The sequence below is a fragment of the Bactrocera oleae genome, chromosome 5 (genome assembly GCF_042242935.1).
Source record: "Bactrocera oleae isolate idBacOlea1 chromosome 5, idBacOlea1, whole genome shotgun sequence".
NCBI lineage: Eukaryota > Metazoa > Arthropoda > Insecta > Diptera > Tephritidae > Bactrocera > Bactrocera oleae.
In genome coordinates this window covers 1,816,474-1,833,238 of record NC_091539.1, presented here as the reverse complement: position 1 = coordinate 1,833,238, position 16,765 = coordinate 1,816,474, and the positions used below count along the sequence as shown (strand labels likewise).

Below are 16,765 nucleotides of genomic sequence, written 5' to 3'. Positions count from 1 at the left end.
GATACAACAAAAATTAACCAACCAACGAAATATTGCTAAACAACCAACGTAAAACAAAGAGAGAAAAAGTAAGAGAATTTACAAATTGGTAGAAGTAAATAAAGCGGGATACTTTTTTTTGCTGTGGGGATTGGTAAAGTGAAGGAGGCTAATAACGCAACATGATAGCGCGTTGCACACGTAACGCGAGTAACGAATTGCAAACAAATTTTTGTTTTATCATTTAATTAATATTTTTTTCAGTACAATTTTAATTAAAATAATATTTTAAAACATGTTGATGAAAAATTGTTTTTTTTTTAAATATAATTTTAATAACTGTTTTTGAAAAAACTATATTTAAGTAAAAGTTTTGAGAAAGCACGCGTTGAAATTCCTAGTCCCACGTTTTCAAAAAAAATTATTTTTTTAATAAAATTTTTTTTTCAAGTCAATTTTTATTAAAATAATATTTTTAAAAAAATATTATATTATATTTAAAAAAAATATTTATTTGAAATAATTTTTTTTAACAATATATTATTTTAGTAAAAGTTTTGAGAAAGCACACGTTGAAATTCTTAGTCGCACGTTTTCGAATAAAATTATTTTCTTTAAAACATTTTTTTTTCAAGTCAATTTTTATTAAAATATTTTTAAAAAAATATTATATTATATTTAAAAAAATTTATTTTTAACAATATATTATTTTAGTAAAAGTTTTGAGAAAGCACACGTTGAAATTCTTAGTCGCACGTTTTCAAATAAGATTTACTAAAAAAATTGTTGTTACTCAATGCATGTATTTTTTTAAATTTCTACAATACTTTCAAACGCACTCGCGCGTAAATGTGCGTAACGCAAATAAAAATAGTTAATGGAGAATATAAATCATAAAGGAAACGTAGTGGAAATCATGAGCTCATGGACACAAACTAATGATGATAATGACAATAATAAAATAAAAAACAAATTAAATTCAAAAATCAAAATTGATATTTTATTTAAGGTTAAAAACACGTTTTGTTGTTGTCAAAGTTTTAAAGTTTTTTCGCTTCAAATATACGCGCATCAACCACAAGTATTAGCGCTTTTAACTTTTTCTTTCAATACAATTTTGATGTTTTGTGTGGGAAATACAAATTGAATTAAACTTTAAATGTAATTAAAATAAAAACACAAACTTATAATTAAAATTAAAAGTAATGATAAAGTTAAAATTTCTATTTAGCAATAATTGCTGTGTTAAAAATCGTATTTAGGGAAATCTGTTAAAATGTTTTTGTTCATATTTTTCGGCACAACTTTTGCACATCGAGTTTTACAAGGGGCACACACAAACTGCTTTTCGAAATTTGTGCGTGAAAATCAAGTTTACGTTAAGACAGGCGGGCTTTGTTTAGGAGCAAGAGAGCGCGTTGTGTGTCAAATTAAATTTTTGCTGTGCTGTACAAAACAGTGATAATTCGAAGTGAAAATTTTTGTTGCTAATGGAAAAATGCATACTTTTGTCACTATGCTTGCCATGCGCTAGAGGCTATGAAAAAATTATTTTTTTTTTAAAGGTCTTACATGGGTTTCACGGCTGCAAAAAACAAAATAAATTGTATTGTCTGATATATTATTATAACCTCTCTAGAATATTGTGCTAAATTCTCAAGTTGGTACCAGTAATAGTTTTGGAGATACAACCTTGAAAAGTTGCGCGCTCGAGGTCTGGTGTATAGTCACTTAAAACTTTAAACGCGTTTTTGTCGAAACTGTGTTTTCAAAAAGGGTTTCAAAATTTCTCGAGAACTACTCAACCGATCTTAATGAAATTTTAGACGGGTCTTTGAGCTATCATTTACAAGGTCTTGAACGAAGAATTTATTTTAGTTCAATTACAACTATTTACAAAACAGAAAACGGCGAGAAATTTTCACCAAAATTTGCATGTTTTTGTAAAAACGTCTGCCACTTTTGATGATCCTGTCAGTAATTCTGGGGTCAACGCGAAAGCACCTTTTTTAACGAGGAACTGCCGGAAATGTCGTCGTAAAGACCGGGTTTTGAATATTTTGCTTTGAAAATTTCACAAAATCTTTATCAAATATGTATCTGCGGAATAATAAATAATATTTCATTTTTATATGAAAAAAAATGATTGAAAATAGTGCGTTTTTTGCTCGACGAAACCCATGAAACCCTTAAGCGCTAGCGACTATGCAAAAAAAATATTTTTTTTTTAACTTGGCATGTTACAGCAGCCGCACGATGAGTACTGCACGAATCAGCAAATTTTGTAGTATCAACCAACGTTTTATATAGGTATATGTATATAGTTTTGTTTGTGTGCTTGCCGCGACTTGAGTGATTAGTTACATAAACAAGAAGAGTTTAAAATGTCAATATGGTTATGTAATACAATTGAAACAAATAATAATAGTAAGAATAATAATTATAATATAAATTGAAATATAACATATGATAAAAAGTACACGTTGAAAAATATTAGAAATAATAGTAATTGCTGGCAAAAACTGCTTTGCGCACGCGCGCCGACTGCGTAGGCGTAAAACCTGCAAAAACTTTCAGCGCTTATATAATTTTGCTTGCTTAATTTTTTATTTTTGTTTTTTGTGCAAAAATTGCGCAAATTCAGCATTATGCAATTTTTGCTTTTTAAATTGCAATTTTGTATTTTTTTTTCATTTATTTTGTTTTTTTTTCAATAAAATGCCAGCGCTTTTGCCATTGTTTCAGCGATTTTGTCGCTAGACAATTTTATTTTCATTTGTTGTGTACAAATAGTTGTTGTAAAACATAGACGTAAACAAAAAAAAATTATTATTTAAAATTATAAAGGTTAATAAAGTAATATTGAATTGAAATTAAAAGTATGAACGCAAATCAATTACAAACTTAACGCAAGGAATGCGATGAAACGAGCTCAAAATAAGTTAAATATATGTAAAATATTACAAAAAAAAAATATATATATAAATCAATTAAAACTATGGTTTACAAACTGCTAGTTACTACTATTTGTTGTTGTTTGTTAAGTTAAAAAATAATAATAATAATTTTAGAAATCATACAAAACAAACTGAAAACCCATGAAAATAGTAATTATAATTTTCATTACTCTGTCCCATACTTGTGTTGGTTTCATATTTTCTTTATCTTTTCTGCATTTAGTTAAGGTACTCATATTATTTTTAGTAATTACTACAAAACATAAAACATTCATATAAATTGTGTCATAATGTGAAAATTAAAATTAAAAACTAATAAACGCTTAAAAGAAAATTAAAATAATTAATATGCCATGAAACGCACACACATTTCAAAAATGCAATTTGTCATCAAAACAAGTCAAATCAAATTAAATTAAATAAAATCAAATTAAAAAAAAACAGAAAACACTAAATTCTTGCAACTTTCAAGTGCCGTTAGCTTATATAAGTTTATCAGTTGCTTTTTTGTACGTCAATTTGAGTTGGTTGCTTTATTCAATGCGCGTAACTCTGCACTGCCGTTCTATTTCGCTTAGCTGCTGTCGTTTTGCTTGCTCTTTCTGCTTTGTGTTGGTCTGTGTTTTTTTTGTTTATTGGAAAGCTGCGCGTTTTTGCGCGCTTTTCGTACATATTTTGTGCCGCTTGTGCTAAACATATTGCTTGCTGACTCCCTGCTACACTCACTACTTTTACTGTGCTCTCTCTCTCTCTCTCTTTCTCATATATGTATGCATTTTAACTATTTACTTGCTGCAAGTATGCAACTTTTATTTAATTTTCTTTTTTTCACTTATTTTGCTGCTTGACTTCTACACAATTACGGCTTGCTTGGCAATATGTGCTTGTAGAACGCTTTTCTCGCATTTGCTTTTGTATGCGCGCATGCGCTCTTAACTCTACTTGCGCATAGTTGTATGGCGTATCATTGCAGTTGCTGCATTTCTCTATTGGAAAGTGGCGTTTTTTCGTGTGTCAAGAAAATAGAAAGCATAAGTTTGCATCAACAACGTTAAATTGGCGCTTATTGCACTTTTGCGCAATTTTTTCGCTTACATTTGCAACTACATACATACGTGTGGTTGTTGTTGTTGTTGTTAAGGTATCTTTTTTTTCTAATGTTTAATAAGAATTATTATGCTTAAAATAGTTACTATATTAAAAGGTAAATTTCATTAAAATATATGCAAAAAATTTATACTTTCTTCTGAGATACACATTTTCGCGTAGACACTATTGCACAGAATATACTCTCGCTCGTTAGCAAAACAAAATTATGTATTTGTAATCGCTTTTTACAGACCGCATTTGCTGCTTTCAAAATATTTTGGCGGTGTTGTTGTATGTGTGTGTGTGTGTGTTTGAGTGTGCAATTTGAACTAAACCTTAGCACGTACTATTTGCTACTCGTATAGAGCATTTAAAAAAACATAAATAGAAAACGCTACAGCAATTTCGTACATTACATGCGCTCAAAGCTTTTTCTGCTTTATTGAAAAAGCAGTATTTTAAATGCGTGCGCTACACTTGCCTTTGAAAGCAAACGGCTGTGGGCATGGCGCACGCTTTTGTAGTCACTTGACTGCAAACATGAAAAATAGAAAAATGTGTGGCGTTTAATTTACTATGAAAAATTTGCGAACATGTAAAATAGGCTGAAATGCACGCCTACATTAAAAAAAATTACATAATTTATATTAAAAAAATTTTAATATTAGGTCAAGTAAAAAGTTCGTTCGGTTTTTAATTGATTTTTCTAAAGATGATAACTTTGTGTACATTTGTCCGATTTAAGTCAAATATGCGCCTTTTTGTTCGTAAACTTGTTGCCTTCATTATACCCCTCTCGTAGCATTTAAAAAGGTGCTCACGTCACGCTGTTTCCAATATTTCCATGATTTTATCGCAATTTTCGACGACAGGTTTCCCGACGCGTGGTGCATCTTTGACATCGAAATTACCGGAGCGGAACCTAGCAAACCACTTTTGTGCTACACGTTCCTTTACAGTATCGCGTTCATAAACTAAATTAAATTTTTCAGCCGCTTTGGCTGCTTTTTCGCCTTGATCGAAGAAAAATTGTAAAATATAGCGAATTTTCTCTTTGCTGGTGTCCATCTTTGACGAGCGCTCACAACGTACTGAGTCAATCAATCGAAAAACTGTCAAAAAAAAAACTTTTAGCGCGAATAAACCCGTTTTCAGCGCCTTATAGTATGACATGATGCGACACGTAACCCTAGTACTATGGACAATAACGCCATCTCTTAGATAAAAACCGAACGAACTTATTACATTGAAAAAAACTACATAATTTACATTTAAAAAATTTTAAATATTTACTTCGAAAAATTTTCGAACATGTAAAATAGGCTGAAATGCACGCCTACATTAAAAAAATTACATAATTTACATTTAAAAAAATTTAATTTACTACGAAAAAATTTCGAACATGTAAAATAGGCTGAAATACACGCCTACATTGAAAAAAAAAACATCATAATTTACATTTAAAATATTTTAAATATTTACTACGAAAATTTTTCGCACATGTAAAATAAGTTGAAAGCACGCCTACATTCAAAAAAAAAAATTTTTTTAATTACATAATTTACATTTAAAAAATTTTCAAGTAACCTACAAGAAGCTGCTTAACATAATTTGCTTTTTTTTTTGTATAAACAATTTTATTAACTGTCTGGCAATGAATGTTGCAAACCTTCAGCAGGTTACACCGAAGCGGTTATGTTCAAGTAATTTATGGAGGAGGAGCGACAGCAAAGCGAAATATTTTCGAAAAATACTTTTACCACAGCGCATGTTTGGCCAACACACTATAGTTAAAAAAAAAAAATGCTTTCTAATTCAAATTTTAACAGTCGCGCATTGATTTTTACCACACTTATTGTCGAAACATAATAATTGCATTGAGCGCATGTTGTACGCACGCGCAGCGCTGCCTGTCAGCCAGTGCTGTATTGTCGCTGTAGCGCATTTTTGTGTGAGTTGTGTGTATGTGTATGGGTTAGTTACTATAGCTGCATATCTATACTCTTGTTTTCTTTTACTTGTCATGCATAATTGCTATGCGACATTGTAGCATTTTTAGCTATTATAATGCTGGCAATTTAGAAATACTGCCAAATTGCTTAAGCAATTTAGTTTAGTTGTTGCTGCAACACATTTTTCCGTTTATTTCGTTTTGCATTTTTGTTCTGCATTTTTGACTAGAATTCTTGTTTGTTTCATGCGTTTTGTGTATAATTGTTTTTTTTTTGTTTTTTGTTTCTTTTTACCAGCTGTTTCGCTTCGCCTACTACTACTATGCATATGCTTAAATGTAATTTTTTAAATTTATAAATTTTAACTTAATTAAATTATTTGTTCTTATGCGTTTTTCGCTTAGCGTTTGCTTTTTCTCATACAACTGCTTGTTCTGCTTTACTTTGTTCATACTACACGTTTACACTTATGAAAAAAAAAAATATAATTTATATATATTTATGTATAATATATATAACCAACTGTGAGGCTACAGCCGCCACAAGTTGTTTAGCATCAAAAAAATGTACTAATATATATATAACTATTTAATAAATATTGTTTACTTTTTTTCTGGGTTTCTTTTTGTTTTGTAACTTCACTTGCTACTGCCTGCATTTGCGCATGCTTAACTAACCACAAAATTACAATTTGTTAAAAATGAAATAAAAGAAAAAATCAATGCGCGTATTCGCCGTGCGCGCTTGCGCCGTTAGAAAAAAGTTGTCGCGCAAACACAAACACTGTGAATACCCACATCAAGTTAATTTTTTAGCTAATTTGCTAAATTGAAATTTAAAAATTGTGAACTTTAAAACTAAAACCACTTAACAGCTACTAAAATATAGTTTTATAAATATATATGTAGACATACACGTACATATATTGTATGAATGTAAGTTTAAATTTGTGTAGTTAATGGTGTTTTGTGTAATAAAATATTAATGCGAAAATAAATTATATTGTATACATATGTACATATATAAGCCGTCTGTATAAACACTATTTTTCAACGTTATTGCGTAACAGCGCTTATTTTGTTTTGAGTTGAATTTGAATTTGAAAGCAAAATTATTGGTAATAAATATACATACATATGTATACATATGTTTGTAGAGTTGTAAATTAATATTAGTTGTGTAAATATGCAATAAATATGTATATAAATATATTTTGCTTAATTACTGATGTACGTTCACTATATATATATATATGTATATGTATGCGTCTGTATGTATGGTATATGGACTGTATATATAAATATAAGTATAAATTATGTGTACAAAATAGTTGGGAGCACACGCGCCTGTACATTTACATGAGCACACAATTTCTTTTTTTTTAACAAATTATAATTTACGAGCGTGTTTACAAGAAGAAGAAAAAACAACAACAAACAAAAGAGTAGTAGCCGTGTCGAGCAATTGAACTTATCGAAAAAAAAAATATATTTTAAATAACTTTAAACAATTTCAAATATGTTGTTTAAACGCTGCAAAAGTAACTAAATTATTGTTCGAAAATTGTATTTTTGAAATTTCGCACTCATATGGGTTGTAGCAAGCAGCAGTTTAAGCGCATTTACGCAAAACTCAAAGTAAACTAAATTGAAACAAAGAAATCAACACAAGCTGCCAATGTACTGCACTACAAACGGAAACAAAATCAAAGAGGGGTATGCATGGCAGCACAAACAACACAAAATCGTAACTGTAACAAATTTCTAATAATGCTATTTCAACAATGCAAAATTGCTGCTCAAATGAATAACTGCAAAACATTGTTTGTACATAAACCAAATCACGTTTAAAAATAAACAAATTGATTTTCTTTCTTTTTAACATTATGAGCATGTTGTCGCCTGTGTGTATGTGTCAATAATATAGTTAGTTGTGTGTGTATATGTACGCAGCGTAAAGCTTAAAACACTTCACATTAAATTGTGTATAGTTTATTTGTATTTCGGGTGTTTTGTGCTTTATTGTAATTTTGTCTCAAACAAATTATTGAACATTTATGTTATGCGCTTTGTGCGTAGTTGGTGACGAAAACGTTGTGTTGCATGCTTTCAAACACGAGCTAACGCTGATAAAGATGCAGCGCTTGCTGCTGGTAAAAACAACTTGTAACAGTTGCATAATTTTTCGAATACAGCGCATTAAAACGGTATTCAGCGCACTTAAGCGGTATTCAGCGCACTAAAACGGTATTCAGCGCATTGAAACAGTATTCAGCGCACTTAAACTTCATTCAGCGCACTAAAAACGCACAAGTTTACAGCGTTCAACTCATTAGCGCTGATATTGCTAATTCAGCGCGCATTTGCTAGCATTCAGCGCTTAAAAATTTCTTCTTACACTTTAAAGCTCGATTTAATAATCAACGTTAGTGCTTATATTGTAATTCAGCGCATATTTGTTGTTTTTATTGTTGTAGCGACGCTTTTGCTAGCATTCAACGCTTAAAGAACTACTTTTTCCTGTTTTCAAAAGCTTGTTTGGAACAAATTTTTTAGTTGTTGAAAATATTTGGCGCTTATTTTTTCATATTTTGAAAGTATGTAGTTATGCTATGTGCAATTTTTACTGTTATGCAAGGTTGCTTACTAATTCAGCGCGCTATTAGCATTTATTAAAGCGCAAAACGCTGCAAAAAAAAGTGTGTTTTAAAACAGCAACACTACTTTCTGTACTTTTCGCCACCAAAACACACAAAAAGCTGTGCGTTTTTACTGTCAATATGCAAAATAGATCTGCAGCAACATTTCAATCAATTTATGTTTAATTAAATTCAAGTTAAACTTTTATGTTTAATATGTTAATGGTGTTTTTTTTATATTAGTTTAAAATTTATATTGCAGCACTCGCGTGTGAATAGTTAATTTTGAGATTGGAAATATTATATAATTAGTTGTAAATTAAGCGCTTTGGCGGCGCAATGTTTTTTTTGTTTTTTATTTTTTAAATAATTATTGTTACTCATTCGATACTGACTCGTTATGTTTGTTTAGCTCAATTAAAATTCGAAAGAACTACTTTTTACTATAAATTTGCAATTGCGCACGCAGGCTTTGCCGCTTTATTTGCTAGTTACACATATTGTTATGAGCTTACGCCCAACTTTTTCTTATTTTCTTAGTTTTATATTTTTAATTATTTAAATTTAAACTTTTGCTATTTAATACTGTAGCAGCCTCCTTGACGTTGCTTTTACAATAATCACTAAGATTATTACTTATATATTATTTTATTTACTATTTTTTTGTTTTGTTTTGCTAGTACATTAAATAATTTAAAAATTTTAAGTTTGTTTTTATTTAATTTAAATACGTATTTTCGCAACTGCCTGTCTGTTTTTTCACGCTTGCATGTCACGAAACTCATTAATTTCAAAAATTGTTTTAATATATTTGTTCTTGCTTTGCTAAGCTTATATTTGAAAATTATTATTATTATGCGCTTTTATAGCAAAATAGAGTTGCTTTTAAACATACAATTAATTTTTTAATTGTTATTTTTTTCTTTTGTTAGTATAGTTGTGTTTTACCTTAAAACCTGCGTACGCATTCATTCGTCTAACTTCAAGCCTTACTTTCGAGCGCTTGCTGCACGTTTGATTGCATTTAGTTTTATCATTTGCTTATAACGCATACTTTTAGTTAGAAAACGTATAAAAATTGTCAACTTTTTCAACTTTTAAAATTGCAAATGAAATTTAAAATACTTTTATTGCTGCCGGCAGGCCAAGTTTGTTTTGGAAGATGCTTGTTTTTGCCTATATTTCTTAATTATTAGTATATTTTTAAAAGAACTGTTCACTAATTCCTTTTGTTTACTACACAATTGGCGCTCATTGAGCTATAAGGTTTTATGAAATACTTTTGCAGTAGTAGTTTTCATACAACAGTAGTTACGGAAATTTTCGAAACAGTTTTTAAACTGGAAAATCATGTGTTGATCTCTTTGTTCGATTTCAATTTGTAAACGGTTTCAATTTTTCTTACACATACGTTTTGGCTTTTGCTGGTAGTGTTATTAACAGAGTTGATTTAGTGTTAAGAAATTCTAGCATATGTTTTATGCTATTTTTTGCGGCTTAATTTTGTAAACTTTTCGTTTTCATTAATTTCATTGCATTTTTTTTAGTTTATAACAGACTGGCGCAGTGAAAATAGGAAAACATTTTTTGTTTTTACAATTCGTTTATATTTCTTGCTGAGATTCATTCAATAAATATTATATATATTTACTTTTATGCGCCAGCACATTTGTATTTGTGTGCACGCACACATGCAAGCATACAGACACGCGTTGCAGCTGTTGGTTAGTTTAAAAATAGCGCAAACTGTTTCGAGTAATAATTTTCACATTTTGCTTGCCAATTTTTGCTAAATTTTAAACCAACACACGCGTTACAGTGCATGAAATTGCCAAAATTTGCAAAGTTTTCAAACGCAAACATATGCATACAAATGTACAGCGACAAATATTTTTCCTTGATTGCTTTGGCATTGTGAAATTCAGGTGACTAACAAACAGACACACATGCTACTGACTGATTTGGAGTGCCTGCCGTAACCACCCCAATTATTTGTAGCGTGTGGCGTGTGGGCAGCTAGCCGCCTACTTGCGCGCACAAACGGGTGGTTGCTGGCGGCACATGACGCGCCATTTTAAGCATATATGTGCGTCCATTTGCTTTTCGCAAAGCCATTGTGGGTGGTAGCTGATAAGGAAAAATCTATTCAAATGATTTCAATTGCACCTTTTTTGTTTTCATATTTTCACTACGCTACAGATACATATACTGCATGCTTTCATTCCGCTTATAAGCGGTTTGTAACTGCAAAATTTTGCTACAACACAAATTTCTTGTTGTCAATGCTTCTCTGCTACTCTAACTACTACTCCGCGCTTGTGTTTTTGTTTTAGAATTTACAGTGTAACAAATTAGATTAATTAACCGCACTTTCTAAAGTTCATTAATTAATTTAATTACCAGCTTTGTATTGCTGCAAGTTGCGACCTTCTTTAGCAAATGCTTAATATATAAAATATAAATAAAAAATGGAAAATACGAGGTTGGCGTGCGTTGCGAATGTTGGGGGGAGGACGAGCAAACTCACCCTCCCCACAACACGCCTTGCACATCACACACTTTTACCAATTTTAAACAAAGCCAACCCGCGCATTTCCACCAACTTGCCTGCGGCCGTTTTGCAGCTCGGCTCCGCGTTTACCGTTTTATAGTTTTTGTCCGTTCGCTTTATGTTGCTGCTGTTACTACTGTAATTCCGCTACTTTGTTGTTAACGCTGTTATTGTTGTTTTCATTGTGTATGCGTGTATTATTGTTACAGTTGTTGTTTTTGTTGTTATCTACTACTACTATTGTTGCAGTTAGCTGTTACTACTGTAGATTATTCGCTGGAAAGATAATTTACTTTGATTTGTTGGTCTTGAAGCTAACTTGCAGCACCCGATTGCCCAGTGTATAACCGTTTAGTGCACGAATTGCCATTGCCGCTTCATCATAATTGGTCATCGACACGAAGCCGTAGCCTTTGCATTGATTTGTGGTTTGATCCTTAACAATTTTAACCGATTGCACTGCGCCGAATGGCCCGAATAGCTGCCACAGTGATGCCTCCTCAGTTTCGGGTGCCAAATTGTAAATAAAAATTGGATAAGCACCGCCCGGACCACTAGCTAATGCACTAGCGGCGGCCGCTGTCGCACCCAAACCATTTGGCAGCATAACATCGAGCATATCGCCGGCCATGGGTGAGAAACGTGCCAAGCCCTTGTTGACCGGCGTATGCATAGCGCCGCCGATGCGCCGCACCAATTGTGGATTGAGGAATGCTGGCAATTGTGGTTGCATTATCTTGCTAGTACTACCCGGTGTATTTGAGAATTTCACCACAATCGGATCGGTACAATCCGGCGGCGTGGTGCCGTTCAGTGCAATAATGGCGCGTGTTGCTTCCTCACGCTTATCGAAACGTATGAAACCGACACCTTTGGTCTGTGAATCGTTACCGGCATTTTGCAGTATACGTGATGTGATTATAGCTCCGAATGGTGCGAAAATTGCCTCCAACTCTTGCTGAGTCATATTCTTCGGCAGTCCCGACACATATAAATTCGCACCCTTAATGGCGTCCGATGAGGGGCGTGCAAATGATACCTTGATAGTTTTATTCTGTAAACGCAGCCCATTCAATACGTTAACGGCCTGCTCGGCATCTTGTGCGCGCACATAGTTGACAAAGCCATAACCCAAACTTTGACCCTTATTTGGTCCTTGCGGGTTCAGTGGATCCATAAAAGCTTGCGATTTGTCGCGTATCAATTTTACAGACTCAATTTCGCCCACACTGGAGAATAGTGAACGTATCTCATCTTCGGTCATTGTTTGTGGCAAATAGTTTACAATGAGATTAGTACGTGTCTCGGATGTGCCGTTGTTGCCATTCTGTTGTGTATTCGTATTTCCGTTGGTAGTTTGCTGTTGCAATTGCTGGGTGACGGCTGCAGCGGCGGCGGCGACGGCTTGTTGTGTTTGCTGTTGCTGCACCTGTAAAATGGCCTGCTGCACCTGCTGCTGCTGTTGCAGTTGTGCTGCTGCAGCAGCGGCAGCAGTCTGCGCAGGTGATGCATTCGATGCGGCTAGAGCGGCTGCGGCAGCGGCCGGATTGGCAGCGGTTTGAGCCATTAGCTGGGCCTGAGCGTCTACTGTGCCTGCAGCACCGGCATTCGCCATCATAAAATCCACTAAGTAACAGGCGATGGCGCAGAGGGATGAGTGAAACGGTTAGAAGCGGACGTGGATATAGCAAATGATTATTGTTGAGAACACATGGAAGGAAAAATAAAATAAAGTATACAAATTTAGAGTAAGAAATAAGACTTTATGCATGCTATGAATTATGAATATTGGCATATAAACTTACATACTTATGTATGTATGTTTGTATTAGAAGTTGTAACAAATTGAACGATGATTCAAGTATTACCTCGCAACTTAATCACAGAGAACTTGCCATTATTTTATTTAGGATATGCAATCAAACTCATTGTCATATATTTCTGTAATTTCAATGAGTGTCATGTGTTACTTTATCCAATTGGTTTCGATTCCAACAGATGATGAATAAATATATGTACATACAATTTTAAACTGTTTCTAATGGGTCAAATTTATTTAATATCTACGTTTGCACGGGCAAATCGTAAATTAGTTATTTCTAAAAACTATATTATGTATGGAGTTTGGCTTAATTACAGATATATGTAAATGTAAGTACAACAATAAAAATTAGAATAATAATTAAAAATAATAAAAACAAACGTGATTTACGCTCAATATCCATAGGTGCATATGCATAATAGACAATAAATCATGCTATATGCATACTATGTACATATATAAGAATTAACACATTCACACACGTTTGTTTTTGTCATTTGATTTTTCTACAAAAAAAAAAGCAATAAAGTCGAATGCTTGAATACGTTTAATATTGAAATATGTGATCAAGTATTAAATTGTAACTAAAATTTTACTAAAAAGGGGTTTTTAATACTTTTTCACAAAAAATTCAATAAGTTAGCATTAAGCAAAAAATTAAACATTTGTTGAGGATGTAGCCGCGCCTAGACATACTACATACATATACGAATTTTTAAGGCATACGGGCTAGTTTTAGTTGTTTTAAAGCGTTAACGATAAACAGAAAGTAATTTTATTGTTTTCCACTATACTGGGTGGGGACGCCGCCATAGCAAAAAAAAAAAACGATCCAGGCGATAGTGTTAGAACACGCGTAAATACATACAAACAATCTTATTTTAATTTTATTTTGCACTGATGCGCCGGCGCATGAAAGAATGAAATAAAACTACAAGCACAAAGAGAATAGACAATATATGCATATTTTCCCTTATATATATGTACATATACATGTATTGCGGAAACGTTGGCGTTGACAGTGGCGCTCCTCTATAAGCCAGCGATTTCATTGTACATTATGTACAAACAAGCTTACAAATAATATAGTCATGCGCGCTTTACTTTTTTTAATACTCACTTGCGTTGGCGTGTGTTTTCCTCGTTGCGGCAATAATTTTGATGCTTTTTCACAACTTCGCTTTTGCGTAAATTTGTTCTTTTACTTTTATACTGCGCTGTCGGCTGCGTCTCTTATGTCAACGTTGTCTGGTAAAAAGTCGTTGGCAACGCGGAAGATGGCGTTTTAATTGAAGCGTGTGTGAAATTCGTGAGAGAGCTGCTAAGCTAATCCATTTATCGATTTTATTTATATGAATGTGTGTTAGTTTTTGCTTGCCGCTAACTTTTTCTGTACTTTTTTATATAAATTTTCCGCTACTACTGTTTGCTGCTCGATATATACACTTTTCCTGGATGTATTTTTCGTTTGATTTTGCACGATGATTAAAGAATTCTGCTCGTTTTTGTTGGTTCTGCAAATTAAATAAATTTGGTATAAAGACATTGAGCGGAAAATCCCTTAAAATTTATATTAAAACTACATGTAAGATACAAAACTGATATCAGAGAATAATTAAATTGCATGCAGTTCAACAAATTGTGTAATGCCGTCTGTCTTTCCAGCTCTTTTGATATTAATAAAATAAGCGCTTATACGCACACACACACAAATATATATAAACACTTGCATGCGATCTCATGTCGCTATTGTAGTCACTTCTCTGTTTCTATGAGATACTTTTCTTTTTGTAATTCAACACTGCAATGTAGATATGTGGATGTAAATACAATTTACTTTTCACGTTTATCTCTTCGTAAGTTCGTATTAATTAAAACAAAAATTAAAAGTGTTTAATCTGTCGACTATTGCATTCGTACATCTATCCATTAATTCACTTCCGCTGCTGTATAAGCTACATCGTTCGTATCCGAGGGACGACCGCGTTGCGTTCCTCTTTTAATATTTTTACTCCACCTGAGCACAAAAAATTCTCCTCTGCCCTGCGCAATTTTGACTTTTGACGCGACCAATCGATATATTCACAGATGCCAGCTTTGCTTGTTCGTATATTCGTGTCACTCGTCTATTGTCCGGTTGATTTGTGTTGCTGTTATTGCTGCACCCTTTTCCTTTGCATGCTACGATCTTGGTTTTCCTTCGACTTTTCCAATTTAACGACTCAACAATGGAGTTTAATGAACTTTGCTCACACGCGTTCAATTAATTACAAACATTAATATAGACAATTTCTGTGCAATTCAACACATAAATTTATACGTGTATTTTCTTTTTCTACCGATATTACGCCATACACATATACACACACTAATTCGTTCATTTATCGAATTTTCAGTCCCCTTTACTGCTTTTCCAAAAAATTTTCTCTACCCAACAAAAAAAAATATACATATATTATATGTGCGAATTTTGGTGTAATTAGTTTGTAGTCGTGTCGTGTAACCAACGTATTCTTTTTGCAGTTCTTATATATTTTTAACTTTTTATTTGTACGCTACTTCGCTTCACTAAGCGTTTTAATTTGTTTTATGACTATTAAAATATCTTTTCTTCGTTCTCTACCTTTTATGTATACTATGTTAATGCTTTAGGATTTTTTTCTCTAATTCTTTTTGCACAATAAAGACGACAATTTCACCCGAGAATTGATGTGTTTACGGCGAGCGCACGAATTCAAGTGAAGAACGAACTTCATAGATGTGAGAATCGAAGCTACAAATGCACAAACGAACACAAAGCCGCAAAGCGTCGGCAGCGCAGCGCCAGCCAACGAGCACAACAAGCAGTGAAGTCGACAGTGACGCCAAAAATGCCGCTTTGCGCTTTTGTGTGTTGCCGGATTTTTCTATGACTTCGTTATTGTTTAGTATTCTGCATAGCGAAAACAACACTTTTTCTGGTTATGTGTGTATGTTTATATGAATTTAACTCTGCAGCTATCGTCTAGTCAACGCTCTCTGCCTATACTCGCTGATCTTATTGCTGTTGGTGTTTTACCTTTTTCGAGTTTAAAATGGCGGACGCTGTGATGAGCGCAGCAACTGTGTCTGGAAATAGTTCACGCCGGTAATTCTGTAGAAACTATAAATACGGGTCAAATGCGGCCAGCTACACTCAAAACAGTACATACATACATACATATGTATTTAGAAGTGTACATCAATAGATACAGTCATATCTATTTGTGCATACATACTTACATTTTTGTTTAGGAGTTTATACGCTTAAATAATCATACAATTTTCAGCACAACACTGTAGCAGTGACTCCTGTTACTTTAAAAATTATGAGTTCACACTTTTAATCGCTCAAACACTTTTAAATTTAAAAATATTTTCTAAAGTGAAGACTTGCGTTGTTTCCGAAAATTTGCAGTGCACTGCAGAAAAAGGTCGGTAGACTGATAGTTGTTGTATTTATTTTCAACGCTCTCCACATGTAATGATGTATGCAAGTATATGTGTTTGATAGTGCTGCTGCTTGCTGTTGAAGCTTTCGACTTCCGTTTTACACGAAGGCAGGCTCTTCCGAATATGTATGCGCCTGCTATGTAAATGTATGTATTTATGTACATATGTAGAATTTTATACGCAATAGGATAGCTAAAGTCACGAAAAATCTATTATTATGGAAAAAATTTATTAATATTGACCCACCTTACATTTGGTGTCAAATGGTTTTCGATTTAAGTGTTGTCCATTTGTGTGAGAAGCAGC

General features: G+C 32.9%; 2 protein-coding genes across 7 annotated transcripts in view; one reads left to right on the top strand and one right to left on the bottom strand.

The window, feature by feature from the left end:
• Positions 1-16,765, top strand: part of arg (arginase) — a 36,503-nt gene that overhangs the window by 11,276 nt on the left and 8,462 nt on the right. The gene's annotated exons all lie outside the window — the stretch shown is intronic.
• On the bottom strand, positions 953-15,738 carry elav (embryonic lethal abnormal vision). Of its 6 annotated transcripts, XR_011396783.1 has the most exons (4): positions 15,612-15,737; positions 14,109-14,502; positions 5,283-12,792; positions 953-5,214 (listed from the first exon to the last, which is right to left on the bottom strand). XR_011396783.1 is itself a non-coding variant. In XM_014242461.3 (3 exons), exon 3 carries the CDS (start codon positions 12,731-12,733, stop codon positions 11,456-11,458), a length of 1,278 nt encoding a protein of 425 aa, XP_014097936.1. In that variant the 5' UTR covers positions 12,734-12,759; positions 14,109-14,502; positions 15,612-15,738; the 3' UTR covers positions 953-11,455. The 6 variants fall into 6 exon arrangements, 5 of the variants coding, with proteins under 5 accessions (XP_014097936.1, XP_069966902.1, XP_014097935.1 ...); XM_014242461.3 differs by having other exon boundaries at positions 953-12,759; positions 15,612-15,738; XM_070110801.1 differs by having other exon boundaries at positions 953-12,792.